Source organism: Ursus americanus, chromosome 3 (assembly GCF_024610735.1).
Source record: "Ursus americanus isolate L20-20 chromosome 3, mUrsAme1.1.p, whole genome shotgun sequence".
Taxonomy (NCBI): domain Eukaryota; kingdom Metazoa; phylum Chordata; class Mammalia; order Carnivora; family Ursidae; genus Ursus; species Ursus americanus.
The window spans coordinates 42002996-42018407 of NC_142129.1; the positions used below are offsets into that span (position 1 = coordinate 42002996).

The 15412-nt window shown below is 42.8% G+C and overlaps 1 protein-coding gene across 3 annotated transcripts in view; it reads right to left on the reverse strand.

Annotated features, from left to right (window-relative positions):
• The window catches only part of BMPER (BMP binding endothelial regulator), a 240243-nt gene that overhangs the window by 58204 nt on the left and 166627 nt on the right, over positions 1–15412 (reverse strand). For all 3 annotated transcript variants that reach the window (XM_045792879.2, XM_045792881.2, XM_045792880.2), the window contains exon 13: positions 12579–12915. In XM_045792879.2, coding sequence (XP_045648835.1) covers positions 12579–12915 — 337 coding nt within the window. The remainder of the gene's footprint in view (positions 1–12578; positions 12916–15412) is intronic.

The window sequence follows — 15412 nt, forward strand, 5'->3', positions numbered from 1 at the left end:
TTAATGACTGAAAGACACTACGCTGTGCCCCTTCCATTGTCTGGTGGATGCTGGGGCCTGAACTGTAATGATCTGGCTGAGGCCTTTGCCTCCTGACTCACAGTCCACACCCCTCATTGTTTATGACGCTGCACCTAGCCGCCTGTGCCAGGCTCTCGCTGGCCTCCACAGCTTTGAACACGCACGCTCCTTTGGCTGGAATCTTTCCCTCTGTTCTTTTGCCCAACCCCCTACTCTTTTTGTGCAGCTAACACTACATATGTTTTTGGTTTCAGTTTAGGAAGTCACCTCCTCCAGGAAGCCATCCCCTGTCAGATTCCAACAGCATCCTGTACATCTTCTTTAAAAAATGCATCCCTCCCTATCTACGGTCCTGTTTACTTGTCTTGCTCACTCACTAGCCTGCTCTGCAAGCTCTGTGAGCCAGAGGACTCATTTATCTTGTTCCCTGCCATATCTCCAGCACCTTGAACAGCGCCTAGTGAATTATTTAATCAATCAACAGTGACTATAAAATCATCTGCTTTTTTATAATAGATAATTTATATCTATTTTAATTTATTATTTATTGATTTCATTGACTCCTAGACATGAATAATTGACCATAAGCCTAGAAAAGAGGACTGTGGATATATAAAAAAATAATTCATCATTTTCTTCCTTAACTAAATTGTCCCTTGGTCTTTTTTTTTTTTTTCACCATATACACACTTCTGAATTTGTTTATATACACATTGCCCTCTCTGAAAGCCTGTGTGTGAAAGCCTACTACTCCTTTTACTTGCCAGGTCAGAAAGAAAATGAGATTGAATATTAGATTTCCATGTAAATAGAGAAGAGTATGTAAGAGGACCCATGAATGCAAAAGGTTACCTCTTACTGTGTATTTGCACACTCTTCATTGATTTTAGTTGTTGCCAGCTTGATTAGGAAACGGTCAAAGAGTCCCAGAGGGCCATCAGACCCAGCACAGCCCTGTGCACTGGACTGAAGCCCTGTTGCTGCTTCCAGAATATACAAGGGCCGCCATGACACCTTTGAGAAGCCCATAATGCTGCCAGGACACCAGCTAATTTCACAAGATTCTGCACTGGTCCCTGTGGTTTCACTGAGCCATATGCTGTACTTATGACACATCAAAGTTCCAACCCATCTGTATGTGGCCTGATGGAAGCCTGAGGACACCCAAGGGCAACCCAGGTTCTCTTGATTCTGAGTTCTGGGGCCCAACTGCATATCCTGATTTTCCAAAGGACAACCTGGAACAACAGGGCTCAGGACTGCCCAGATGAAGGCCACTATATCTTGCTGGCGATGCGGCCAGAAGAAGTCAACTCCTCGGTCATTCCATCTGGGCTTTACAAGGGAAACCTCATCCAGCCTCACGAGCAACCTGTTGCTCTATTTCAAAATAAAAAACACTGCAAGTTCAGAGGTGCTAGATCCCTTGTCTATGACCACTGCCACTTATTTCCCAAGTTGTTCCAGAAAGGATCTAAATCCGCTTAAAAAACTCCACGCAGAAAGAAATAAAATGAAACAGTAAATGAGGAATACTGGAAAGATAAAAATGAAGCCAGGATTGTGATTCGTTGAAAAAATAAAATCCTCGCCCTGAAGTTCTGTACACTTGATGGAAATGGGTCACAAACTTGCTCTGAGCTGTCTAGTAACCACTGGCAAAAGGGGGGAAATAGTTCATGTCCTACAATACTTTCCTCATGAGAAAGCCTTGGGTCTTTTTTCAGAACCCTTAAATACTTAGTTCACAAACAGTATTAACCAACATTATTTTCTACATCAAAAAAAAAAAAAAAGAAATGAAGAGAAGGAAATAGGTGAAGGGGAAACTATAAGAAGACACGAGCTACTAGGAAGATCTAAATATCAAACAGAGCTTAGGAGCCCCACCCGACCCTAGATCTCCTTGGAACGATGGTCCTAAGTGCAACTAATACCCCAGTAATAACCTTGAATCACCATGTGGAGGTGAAATTGTGCTCAGATACTGTTAAAGAAGGCAAAGAATCCTGGCATAAGAGCATCAGAATTTGGCATACATTTCTTCTCTTACACTCTGTATTCTAAGAAGAACAAAACAAGACACATGAACTCCTATTCTCAGTCTCTACCCTCACTGGGGATGAGTCCAATTTTTTTTTAGGTTCACATCTAAGTACTCATTTAAGAGAATCCATTGTACCTTCTTCACCTTCCCTTCTGGGTCAGTGCTGACAGTTCAAATAATTTGTGAAGAGCGCTCTGTGAAAACTGTAATGAATTCCCAATCAGCTTTTGGTTTTGTGTGCTTTGTTTTGTTTTAAGAAAAAGCATCCATCTCCATGTAAGATATGAAGAAGTTCTTCCAGATGGGTCTAGAAATGACCATGGTAAATAAAACTGAAACACTTTTTCAGGTTCCGGAACCAGGTTGAATAGATTATACTGAAGGCAAACTACACACAAAACAGGTTTCTAGTTAAGAGCAATGAAATAATCTTAATAATAAAATGGCCATTGACTGAGCATTTGCCATAAGCCAGGCCTGGAGTAAATATCCATGTGGAGTGCCTCTTGCGAGCCTCCTAACAAACCCTCACAGCAACCTGGCAGGTCCTCTTACCACCCCCTTCGACACCCGGGGGCAGCCAGGCCTTCAGCAGGTGAACCAACCTGCTCAACGGCACACAACTTGGAAGCAGAGGAGTGCAGAAACGGACACAGGTTCCAAAGTCTGCTTGATAACTAGGCCACAATCATTTCGTACCACTCTATCCATCATTTATTAAAAAATCTTTTTGGGATGCCTGGGTGGCTCAGTCGGTTAAGTGTCTGCCTTCAGCAAAGGTCATGATCCCGGGGTCCTGGGATCGAGTCCCACATCGGGCTCCTTGCTCAGCAGGGAGCCTGCTTCTCCCTCTCTCTCTGCCTGCCACTTCCCCCACTTGTGCTCTCTAACAAATAAAATCTTTTTTAAAAATCTTTCTTTGTTTATTCATTTTTTCCCTATTTAATCATCCAACATGTATTTTTTGAGTATGAGAAAACATTTCTATTCTGTGTACCTTCTTAGGTGTATGCAATAATGACCAAAACATAGGGGCTTCAAGGAGCCTACAGTTTAGTAGTGATAAGGTTTTTTAAAAAGACACTTATAATACATTTGTCAAATCTACAATGATAAGGGAAGTGCAGAGTGCTATAGGACCATGAAGTAGGGACAGGGTGCCCAGAATTGGTGGAGTCACATCAGACTACATAAAATGGGAAAGTTCGAAATGGTTTAAAAAAAAAAAAAGAGTGCTCATATTGTACTTTCTGTCAGTATTCAAGAAACAATAAATCCAAAAATGTGTCACAATTGATTTCTACATATAGTAGTTTTCTATTGCTGTGCAACAAGTTTAGTGGCTTACACAACAAATTAAGTGGCTTAAAACAACACACATTTACTATCTCAGTTTCCCTAGATCAGGAGTCCAGGCAAGGACTCTGCTCAGGGTCTCACAAGGATGCGATCAAGGTGTTGGCTGTGGCTGCTGTCTCCTCCGGGCCTCAAATGGCCAAGGATGTGCTTCCAAGTTTACATGGTTTTTGGCAGCATACCCATCACTTTTTTCTTCCCCTGATGAGTGTGTGTTTTTTTTAATTGCTTAATTTATTCTTAATTGAAGTATAGTTGACATGCAATGTTGTATTAGTTTCAGGCTACAGCGTAGTGAATCAACATTTATAGACATTACAAAATGTTCACCACGATAGGTCTAGTTACCATCTGTCACCATACAAAGCTGTTACAATATTATGGATTATATTGCTTATGCTGTACTTTTCATCCCCATGACTTATTTATTCCACTTCTGGATATTTACCTGAAGAAAACAAAAACACTAATCCAAAAAAATATATGAAGCATTATTTACAAAAGCCAACATATGGAAGCAACCTAAGTATCCACTGATAGATGAATGGATAAGGGAGATGTGTGTATGCAATGGGATATCACTCAGCCATAAAAAAGAACGAGATCTTGCCATTTGTGACAACATGGTTGGAGCGAGAAGGCATTATGCACAGCAAAATAAGTCAGAGAAAGACAAACTCCATATGATCTCACTTATATGCGGAATCTAAAAATCAAAACCAACCAACCAACCAACCAACGAATAGAAACAGAAACTGACTTACAGATACAGAGAACAAACCGGTAGTTCCCAGGGGGGAGGGCCTTGGGGGAAAGGTGGAATAGGGGAAGGGGATTAGGAGGTACAAACTCCCATCACTTTCTAAAAATATGAATCACGGCAGCCTCCTTTCCGGTCTTCAAACTGGCCACATCCTACCCAGCATCAGGGCCTGTGCCCTTCCCCCTGCCCTGGCTGGGCCTCCTCACCAGTCCTTCCCCCCTGCCATGGACCCTACTCAAAGGAGAGTGCCCCATGCAGCCTTTTCCTGTGCACCCAGTTCAACGTTGGCCCCCCTCAGCCCGCCCTATCTCCTCCATTACTCTTCTCACAGTTGGTGGTGACCTTGTTTCTTATTTATAGTTGTCTGCCCACGCTAGACTCTGGGTTCTCTGACGGAAAAGCTTTTGTGTCTCTTGTTCAGTCCTAAATCGCCAAGCTACAACAGTACCTGGCACACAGCAGGGGCTCAATTGAACTTTGTAAAAGGAAAAAATTAAATAATTGATGAAATCCTCTTCCAAACATCATGGCAGAGCAGGATATTTAAAAGGCTGAATGGACAGCGAGAGACTCTGAGAGCAGCCACGGACCGGTGTCCTCTCAGCCTCGCTGCTCAGGCCCCACGGGCAGCCCCGAAGGAGTCCCCTCATGTCTCAGTGCCCCAGTTAGCTCAACAGGGAAATAAAGAAAACACTACCCACGCCAGCCTTGCTCTCATGATGGAAAAGGCCTTACGCTCATAAATAATGAAAATATAAGGAAGCTACCCCAGACTGCCTCCTGCTTACTGAGAAGTAATCAAGACATCCCCTAAGCAGCCAAGAGAGGTGCTACAAAATAATTAGTGTTTTACCTGTGACAATGACACTCATTCAAATGTGTTCAAAAGCCTCATCTAATTGCATCCCAGAATGTAATTTTCTGAGGAGAAACACTGCAGGATTCTAGGAAGTTTATGCTGAAAATAAACTCAATGCTAAAATTAAAATCAAACTGAAATTAGATTTAACCTTGACCCAGACAGGTTGTGTAGTATAGAATTAACCTTGCCCAAAAGTCTGGCCCTGGACTTTGGCTCCCAGGGGGGTGATCTCTAGGCACCCAGAATGTCCTGCCTGTCAGGAGGATGGTTTTTTGCCTGGGGGCTTTGGACACCAGACACTCTAACAGTGTGATTTATGATGGGGGCTTTGGGCCACATCACAACAGTCCCAACGTCCAGAGGAACTGGATACTAGACGTACCTACATGGCCTCTGGGAGGAGCTAGAGACCAGAAGTCAGCCATGCAGGTAGTAGGTGGTAGTCCCAGTAAAATCTTTGGCTCAGGTGAACTTCCCAGATTGGAAACACCTGTGAACAGTGAACGTTGCCTGCGTGGTGGCCAAGAAGCGTTAATGCCAGTCCCTGACTCCATAGGAAATGACCACAGAGGCTCATGCTTGGACCTCTCGTGGTCTGCCCTGTGTCTCTTCTGATCTTCATCTGTATCCTTTCCCTATAATAAACTATAACCATGAGTATAACAGCGTTTGGTGAATTCCGTTAGTCCGTCTAGCAAATTATTGACCCTGAAGGTGATTTGGGGAATACCTCCAAACGGGTGGTGTTGCCTTTATGGACTGTGTTCCCTCCACCTTTGTAGATGGCTAGCCGTACAGGTGGCCTAAAGTCTCCTCCACGGGTAACGTACCTGCTAAGATAGGTGCTGTTTTTCTTTATTTCTTCTTTAAAGGGTAGTGTTTCTCTTTTTGATATGAAAATTTAAACATGAGATGACTTTAGACTTGGATACAATGATGTCCCAAGCAACCCGGGACCTTTCTAAGTGTACTCACGTATTTTTTTTCTGCGTTGGCCCCAAGAGAATTAGACTAACCAGGAAGGGCCTTCTGAACCAAAATTCAGGCACTTAAGAAGGCCACTGAAAACCTTTCTTTTGGGTTATGTTGGTGGAGCAAACAGGAAAGAATCCACCTGTGACTGACATGAACAGAACAGATGTAAGATGGAGGGAAAACCACAATGAGGCTTACGTTCCAACCTGCCAGAAGGCTCAGGGCCAGCAGCAGGGCTGAAGGGGTGTGCCGCCTCAGGGAGAATACCAAAGGGTGCCAGCATATGCCAACTGCATAGGGGCAGTTGGCCACGGCAAGATCACCCCAGTGGAGGTCAGCTGTGCCTCCATAAGAGGAGGCTAATTTGAAGTCCTAAGACCAAGGGAGAGAGACCGACACAGAAACGTCTATGGATCAAAACACTGCATAAGAAGACGGCAAAGCCAAATCCCAGCTGAAAGACAAAAGAGGAGCTGGGAGGTCCAGGCTGCTTTCTTTCTTTCCTTTTTTTTTTTTTTTTTTTTTTAAGATTTTATTTTATTGTATCTATTAGAGAGAGACAGAGATAGCAAGAGAGAGATGAGTGGGGAGGAGAGGGAGAAGTAGGCTCCCCACTAAGCAGGGAGCCCAATGTGGGGCTCAATCCCAGGACCCTGAGATCATGACGGAGCCTTCTTAGGCAGACGCTTAACCGACTGAGCCACCCAGGTGCCCCTCCAAGTGGCTTTCAAGTGAACTGTGAGTAGGCAGGGGTAGTGCTGAGCTCCAGAGGCAGTCACAGCAGTAGGCTCATGCAATAAGAAATGTTGACAGTTCTTGGAGTGTGGAAGGTGGACCAGAGGCTCTGCCGCCCTGATAGGTGAGAGATGCATGCACACTCTGACTGTAAGTGTGTAACTGAGTGTGAGGATAAGGACCTAAAATGGACTTGGAATTGCGGGTAGAAGTCACAGTTCAGAGAGGATAAAAATGGGAGAGAAGCTATCAAGGGAGCTGAGAAACGTTTCCTTCCAGGGGTGACTTCCAGGGGTGGAATACAAAAAGGTAGAAAAGACATCCCTCATTCCCCAGTAAACCTACAACCGGATGCTGGGGGACGATGGCAGTGCAACATAGCATATGTTAAATAATGATAAACACAATCAGCATATCTAAAAAACTAAAGAAAGAACAGTTAGAGGGGCCTGGGATGAGACTTGAGCTTGAAGTTCACCTGAGCTGTACGTTCAGCTTACATCAATGTAGAAAATGAGGGCATCCCAGGAAGGGAATGACATGGACCCAGAGGCAGGAATGTGCATTGTATATTTAGATACAGTGAAAGGAGTAGCCTAGGGCAGAAGTTAGAGAGAGACAAAGAGAGCACAAGTGAGCGCACTAATGAATAGGGAGAACATTTTAAACTTTAAGGGTGGACTTGTAAGTGTTAAAGTCTCATAGGTGGTACAACTGAGGTGTCTACTGCCACCTGGTGTCAGCATACCTTATTGACAGATGTGGAGTGACTACTCATCCTAAAAGCTTAGTATGCCAAAAGAAACATAAAAAGAAAGACCTATGACATCATACTTTAAAATGAATATCTCATTCGATTAAGGATCCTAGTTCTAATGGTAAATTGAGACAAGTTATTAAAAGATGTAAACAGAAATGTTCCCAGCATATTCTTCTCTGAAGCAAGCGAAGATTGAGTTGATTTTCATTACAGAATTGCAGTTAGTTTTATATAACTTTCTCACACACAAACAGACACACAAAGTCTGTACTCCTTGCCTGATCTCTTCTCTTGTTTTATAATAAATGATCAGTTTCCTTCATAGGAAAACACAAAGTGGGTCATCCACAAAGTCTGTGATCTTCTCCTGGAAGGAAGCCACTGTCAGTCCCCAGACGCCAGTATATCCAACACCATTGTGCTATGGAAGTTCCAGCGTTCTCCTGCACTACTCCCACCTCCTACTTCCCAGTACCTCTGAGGGAAGGACACATCTGTGAATCCTCTGGCATCACTTCAATTCCTTACAGCTGTAAAAACCACTGCATGGAAAGAAAAGAACATTTCCTAGACTGGGAATCCCCAGACACTTTCCCAAGCTGAACAAGTGAACAGAGTTTTTGCTCTGGTGAATTATACCCCATTAAGGAGAGCAGAGAGAGGAAAACAGTCCTGAGACGATTGTGGTCTGTAAATGCCTGGGCTTTGCTGCAGTTCGCAGCCATTTTTCTTGACTTCTCTGAAATGTGGGCCTGCCCTGACTTCAGAGCCCTGTTTACTGGCAGGTTACGCTTTCTTGTAACTATTTTATCTGGGATTTGAGTCTGCATTATAGAGAAAACCCATTTGTGATGTTTCATACACAGCGATGAGGTCTTCTCTTTCCCCAGCTTGACCCACACAGCCCAGCCCGCCTCCTGGCTTCTCCCTGCCCAAGGCTGCCCGAAGCTTCTCGTCAGTGTGGCCCAGGACAGCAGTGGGGAGATTTGATGCTGGTTGCTGAGGATCTTGAGCGAGCCTTCGGGGTGGGGGAGGGGGGTGGGGGGGCATTCCTCCTGGATGTCTCAGCTGGCATCTGGGACATAAATAGAAAAGGCAACATGAGGCCAGGAAAGTAAGGTGAACATGAGAAATGAGAAGAGAGGTGTGAACATACTCGACATATTCCCCTTAGGGGAGCCTGTGCATGAATCCAAATAGAATTCAAATGACTTCACATCAATTTTTCCACAGTACACTACCTCCCTACCTACTAGGAATTTCTCTGTAACATACCAGTGAAGGAGAATACAAAAATTATTAAAGGAAATTATCTAATTTAAGGACAAGTCAATTAACAACTCTAGGACTTAAGACGCACTATCAATGCAGCCAGCTAAAATTTTTATGTGGTTCGTAATTAAATTACCTTGCACCTAAACATATTCAATTACTGAATTAAACCAAATTATGCTGATCACAAAGAATAAATTAATATTTAATTAAATATTACATTTTTATGCCAAATAAGGCCATGATGGGCAGAACTGATTTGTGAAGAAAATTAGCAAAACTAAAAAGTTTCCCAAAAGAGAAAACAAAAATCTTGGCTAATTTCTTATTCATTTACAAAGTTTTTCAAGTTTTTAGATAATAGTTTACTATTTCAAATGTTGAACTAGATAAAAGACCAAAAAAAAAAAAAAGATAAGAGTTTTAAATCCTAGACATCTGAAAAGTAAACTCAAATTCAGAGAAATTAGAATTATGATTTTTCACTTTATAAGAAGAGTTATCTCATATTTATAATAGAATTTGCCCTGTGGAATTTATCACATGATTAAGAAAACCCAAAAAAGGTAACATTTCCTCAGAGAAATATCTTCCTTGTTCTCTCCCTTCTCCATGTCACACACACAGTGGTGCTTGGAAGGTTACATTTGTATGCTATGTGACTTTCTTCTTTGCCCTTACAGGAAATACTCATATTTCTTTGGAGGGTGAAGGGAAAATGCAAGGAATCAAGTTCATACACAATTTATGTATATGACTTTTCATGGTATCAAGGCAAATTCCTGATTCATAAATAAGGTCACAGCTAGTCATGACTATGTTTTCAGATTCATCTTAGAAATTCCACCAGCGATATAAAATATACAGGCAAAAGCTTATATAGGTGAAATATCATATGATTGCCATTTTCTTCTTTATTCACTTTAATATTATTTAAGTGTCATATAATGAACACATATTACTCTTATAAGACAAAAAACATGTTTTTAAAAAGGATCACAATGGAGTCTTGTCTTCTACTATCTCACTCAGTGTCACCAAAAAGAAACAGCTCATTTTTAAATTGTTTCACGGATTTACCAATGAGAATCTATCTAATCAGTTCTCCACGATATGAGCAAGAGAAGATATTGCCAATCAGAAAGACAAGTGGCTGAGCTGGGGACAAGATTCTCTGGGGGAAGGAAGGGACATAGGACAAGAGCCACTGTGCCAGCACTGGCCGTGTCCCATGTACAACATGGCCCTGCCCATTGACCTCAGTCCTTGGAGGAGCTAGCCCACCGGGCAGTTACTGTCATACCCATTCTACAGGCGAAGAATCTAAAACTCAGCTAGCCACCAGGGCCGTAGAGCTAGAGACTGGCAGAGTTGAGAGTAGGTCCAACTTGATACCACCCAACACATTCTCTGCCTATTGCTTCCTAAAGCCTAAGGTTTGTTTGGTCCTCACTAGAGATCCCCTGGGAACAAAATTGCCTTTCCATGTTGACCTTGTTTATTTTCTTTCTCCTGCCACATGGATGCTTGAAAAAAAGGAAGAAACCCAGGATCTACCCAACACTGGCCACCCTCACTTGAAAATATACGAGGACACACTCTTGGTTGGGGCATGAGCTCACCAGCAGGATGTGTGACAGGCAGGATTGTCCAGCTCCATCTCTGGAGCTCCCCAGGCTCTCCTGGGAAGGAGTGGCTGGCCACGGGAGGGGTGCTCTGCCCCCACCCCATGCACGGCAGCACAGGAGCTCACCTCCCACCCACCACATCCGTGCTCCAGTCCTCATGCACAGAGATCCCGGGAGCATTCTCATAAACTCCCAGGACTGCCCCTCAAGCCCCTTACACAAGCATGCACCCCCGCTGTGCTGCTGCGGCGGCTGCAGCCATTTCCAAGGGCAGAAGGCGAGCATCTGCCTGGCCACCTCACAATTCCACTTCTCTCTGTTCATGTCTATGTCATTTCTTAAGCCTTCTGCCAAGGTGCTTATCAGATTCCTGTTTGCAGTCCAGGGATCATAATAGGAAAGAAATCGCCAAAGGGAAAAGAAGCAGAAATTTGCAAACAGGGACTAATCTCTGCAGGCCTGCTCTCCAATTTCTGTTTTCAACACACTCCTTTCAAATGGGATAAAAATCAAAGGTGTAGACTGTTGGGGCCCTGGGAGAAGCACAGCCTCTCCTTTCTATGTTAGACAGAGAAGGGTCTAATACAAATCTGCAAATGGGGTGGAGGAGCTTCCAAAAGAGTCTTTATACTTGTTCATCATTTAATTTAATTAATAGAAGACACCACAGCAGCCATCAGTTAATTACAGAGCACTTGCTATGTGCGGGCGCTGGGCTGAGCACACGCACCAATGTTCATAATCTCACTAAATCTGAATTACAGCTCACTAAGGTGGGTTCTTTCATTATCCCCACTTCACAGATAAGCAAACTGAGGTTTAGAGGGCTTAAATAACTGTTCAAGGTTGTGAAGCTGGACTGGATTTTTAGCCCCAGAAGACCACAAAGTTCTTCATTGCTATGCTCTACTGCTTCGCCTCAGACCTTCAAGTGATGGGTATTTAGATTCCAGACGAAGCCTGGTTTGTTTGTCCAGCTGTTTAACTGACTCCAAAGTCTGACATTGAGATCTTTCAATTTCAATAGACAAGGGTGGGGTCAATCTAGGGGGTGGTACAGGAAGGAGGAAGAAGGGAACTCAGAGAATTCAGATTTATAACAGGAAAATGGCTTGAAAGAGCTAAACGTAGGAGTTGGAGCCAAATGGTTTGGCAGACACAAGCACGTTCAGGGGTGCGTGATGACAGGGACAGTCCTTTTTCCACTCCACTTTGAGCTGCCTTTATAGAACTTTATCTTTTATGTCCAAAGATCAAATAAAAAAAGATCACATTTAACGAGAACTAGGGGAAATAAACTGGTGGCAATTAAAGAGTAAAAATAACTTCTCTGTGGCTTCAGACCACAGGAGCTTTCTCATTTTAAGAGGCGCAGGCAAATCACTTCAACAAGGCCTTTTGGGCTGCGTCGTCTCATGTTTCCTCCCACACCCATGGTGGTTAAAGTTATATACAGTCATAGCTCTTGAACCCATAGAATTGTGTAATAAATGGAAGTACAACCAGGCCAGCCTCATCAACTCACAAATGCAACCTTGCAGCATGGAAGAAAAGGTTATGGAATCCATATTCTCAATGACAGACTTTCCTTCTTCCATCTTCAAGCTTTCTTTCTACTCTCCCCTGACTTTGGATGCAAAGTCTGAGAGTTGGCCAACACCCAAGGAATTCTCATTTCACTGTCTTATTTTCCACTTGCAGATTTGTTTGGGGCTAGACAGTGAGGCAGACCTGAACTCTTCCTCAGGCCTCAAATAACCAAGCTCACTCAAACATCCAAAGGCAGCCAGAGTTATTTGAGATTCCCACCTCTGCCCCAACCCACCACCGTGTAGGCAGAATTTGGGAATCACTCCTCAATCTTAGAGTCAAGCCAACACCTAGAAAAATCACCAGCTTCCCAGTGAGCCTGCAGACACAAAAAAACAGAATGACCTATAGGAGGTAGCTCCGAAATACTCCCTGCAATTTCTTAATTTGGGACATAATGTGGGACTGCGTCAAGATAAGATCAGTCTCAGCACGAGAAAGAAAAAGTGTTTACTGTATGTACTGGGGGCCCTTGTTTTGTATGCCAAGATATTTCATATACTCTGTTTCAAGGCTGAGTCAATCCTTGGTCTCTGACCAAAACCCATCCCCCAAAGCACTGTACCTACCGGTAGAAAGTGGCATAGTCCACAGTTGAGTGGCAGGTCTGAAACTCCCAGGATTTGAGTTTCTGGCATTCTCGATGAGCTCGGAGCTTTACCTTCACTGTCCCTTGACACAGTTCAGGCACCGGTTTTCTCTGAGGTCTGTTGCAGAACTCATTGGACTCTACCCTCCAGGACTCAGCAAAGTCATCCACATCAAACTTGAAGTTTCCATCTCCACCAATTAAGTCATCACGCTTATGTCCATTGTAGTTGCCACAAAGACCACAGAGTTTGCCCTTGAGATGGGGGGCAGCCATGACTTCAACAAAACTGTCTCCATCCCAGGATATTTCCAAACCTAGAGGAAAAGAGGATCAACCACTCTTAAATCCACCAATAATTCCCGAGTGCATGTAACCTTACATAAGACAAACCTCTAACAAGGAACTAAGGGTCTACCCAAATTCTTGGTTACTGTTTAATCTCACCATATTAAATGTCATATGACAGTACATGAAGCACTTTTGGGGGCTCAGAATTTTTAAACTGTATGAAGTTTGTCCTTATATGATACCTTGCATACCCTGGTTTGACTTGTAGAGAATCACTCATTGACCATATTCTCCTTATGTTTATAGTTTTGCCCATTTCTATAGTAATTGTGTTAGTCCAACTTGTGCTTTCATTTATCCAATACGTGAAATGTGGAAATGGAAAGATAACAATGATGACAATTTTTAATATAGTTTTTTCTTTATCCAAAAATCCCCAATGTAATTATACTAAATGTCAAATGAAAATATCTAAATTATTTGTTATAGTGAAACTATTAAAGTAATAAATACATAGCTTCTGAATAGATCCTCTTCAAAGGAAAACACTCTTATGGGAATGTCTGAAATGAAAATGTTTGCCTCCTCATCATTTTACAGACATCCCTGAGACAAGGATGGTTGTTTAATCAATGTTTCCTAGGATAGAGTTGTTGTGGAACCCTTCCAACCTTCACAGCCCTGAGCTGATCATAAACTTCAACATTTGAGGAAGTACTGGAGGCTACCAGGCCATGGGGAAAAGTTTCTCATGTGCTAGAAAGAATCAGGAGGACAGAACAATCTTGTTCACCAAGGAAATAATCTTTGCTCCAGAAGGTAGAGAACGTAGGCTCCTCTTGGTTTGCTGAACTGACCACCTAAAATATTAGAGGCTTTGTCTATAAACTTTCATGTTTTTTTCAAATATGTGGCCCAAGACTTCAAGATCCACCAGCCTATGACCCCAGTAAATACTGGCATTTTTATGTCACATGTAGGGCTGCCAGTTTATGCTGTCACACATCAAAGATCCGTCTGACTAGAAGGTCAAGAAGAAATGTTCTCATCTATATCCTGTTATTATGTGTGAAGATACTGTCCATCAGATAAGGGTGAGGACTTTATGAAAAGCCTTTTTGGGCTCAATCCAGAGCACATGACACACTCTCCTGGTCAGAGTTTTTCTTTATGTCTCAAGTATGTGTTGGAAGCTTTTTTTTTTACGGTTTTCCTGATAATACCCTGGCAGTGCCTGAGTTTCCCAGAGAATGGACAAAATAGGTACCATTTCAGTGACACGAACACCAGGAGAACATCTACAACAAGTTGGTGTGCATTTCTGCTCTGGACTTCTCCTTAGTCACTATCACTGTCTCCTAAGAGTGACAACCCAAAGAAAAGGCCTTTTTTTTTTAACAGAAAATGAGAAAGTCTTCCCATGTGTGTGTTTTTAAATCTTAACCTCTTGGGTTCTTAACAAAATCTAGTCTTTCATTTAGCCTGTTCTGAGCCTCTGGAAAGAGCAACATGACTTTCCTCTTAGAAGACCTTGCAAGATTAGGTTGGTGAAAAAATGTCCAGAAGATACTCAGAAGTTGGGGGATGAGGCAGTGATGGGAAAGAAGAGGGACAGCGAAGGAGGGAACGGATCTTGTCTAGATATAAAATTGGCATGAGACAAAATCAGAGTGATGTAAGATCAGTAAGAAATGCCCAGAAGTAGGATTCTAAAGCCAATATTCCTTAGGTCTGAACATAATCCAAGAGGAGAGAAGGCTAGCCAAATAGCATTCCTGTGAGTAGGCCACACAACTGCCACAAGAAAGAGTTACGAACCCACTTCAGGGAGTTACGGATAGAATAAACCAGTGGTCTAAGACTGGGTTTCTCAAGAAATAAACAGAAAGGCCCATGAGGAAATCAGTGTACGGTAAATGAAAGGGATGGAAGCATTCTTAGTCCAAGGCAAATGGTAGAGAAGATTTCTTGGTTTGGAGAAGGAGCTGGATTCAGAAAAGCAATTAAACAGAGTTGGGTAAAGCAGCAAGAAAGTCATAAGAAAGTCTCTCTTAGAGAGAAGAGAACCAAGAAACAGACTCTTAACTATAGAGAACAAACTGATGGTTACCAGAGGGGAGGAGGCAAGGGGAAGGGGTTTAAATGGGTGATGGGGATTAAGGAAGGCACTTGTGATGAGAATTGAGTGTCGTATGTTAACGATGAATCACTAAATACTACAACAGAAACTAACATTACACTGTATGTCAACTAACTGGAATTTAAATAAAAACTTGGAAAGAAAAAAAGTCCCTCTTAGGAATAATTTGGTGAAGAGAGTAGAGCAGCGGGGCAAGGTGATCAGCGAAAGGACACACTGAGAGAATATCCACACACTGGACTGACCCCTTCGATGGATCTCTGTGAGACAACGGTGTCACCTCCGACAACCACGACTCTCCTACAAAGTGATTTCTATTTCTTCATACCCCACCATCTAACGTGTTACCTGGCACATAGTATATACTCACTAAATGAATGAAC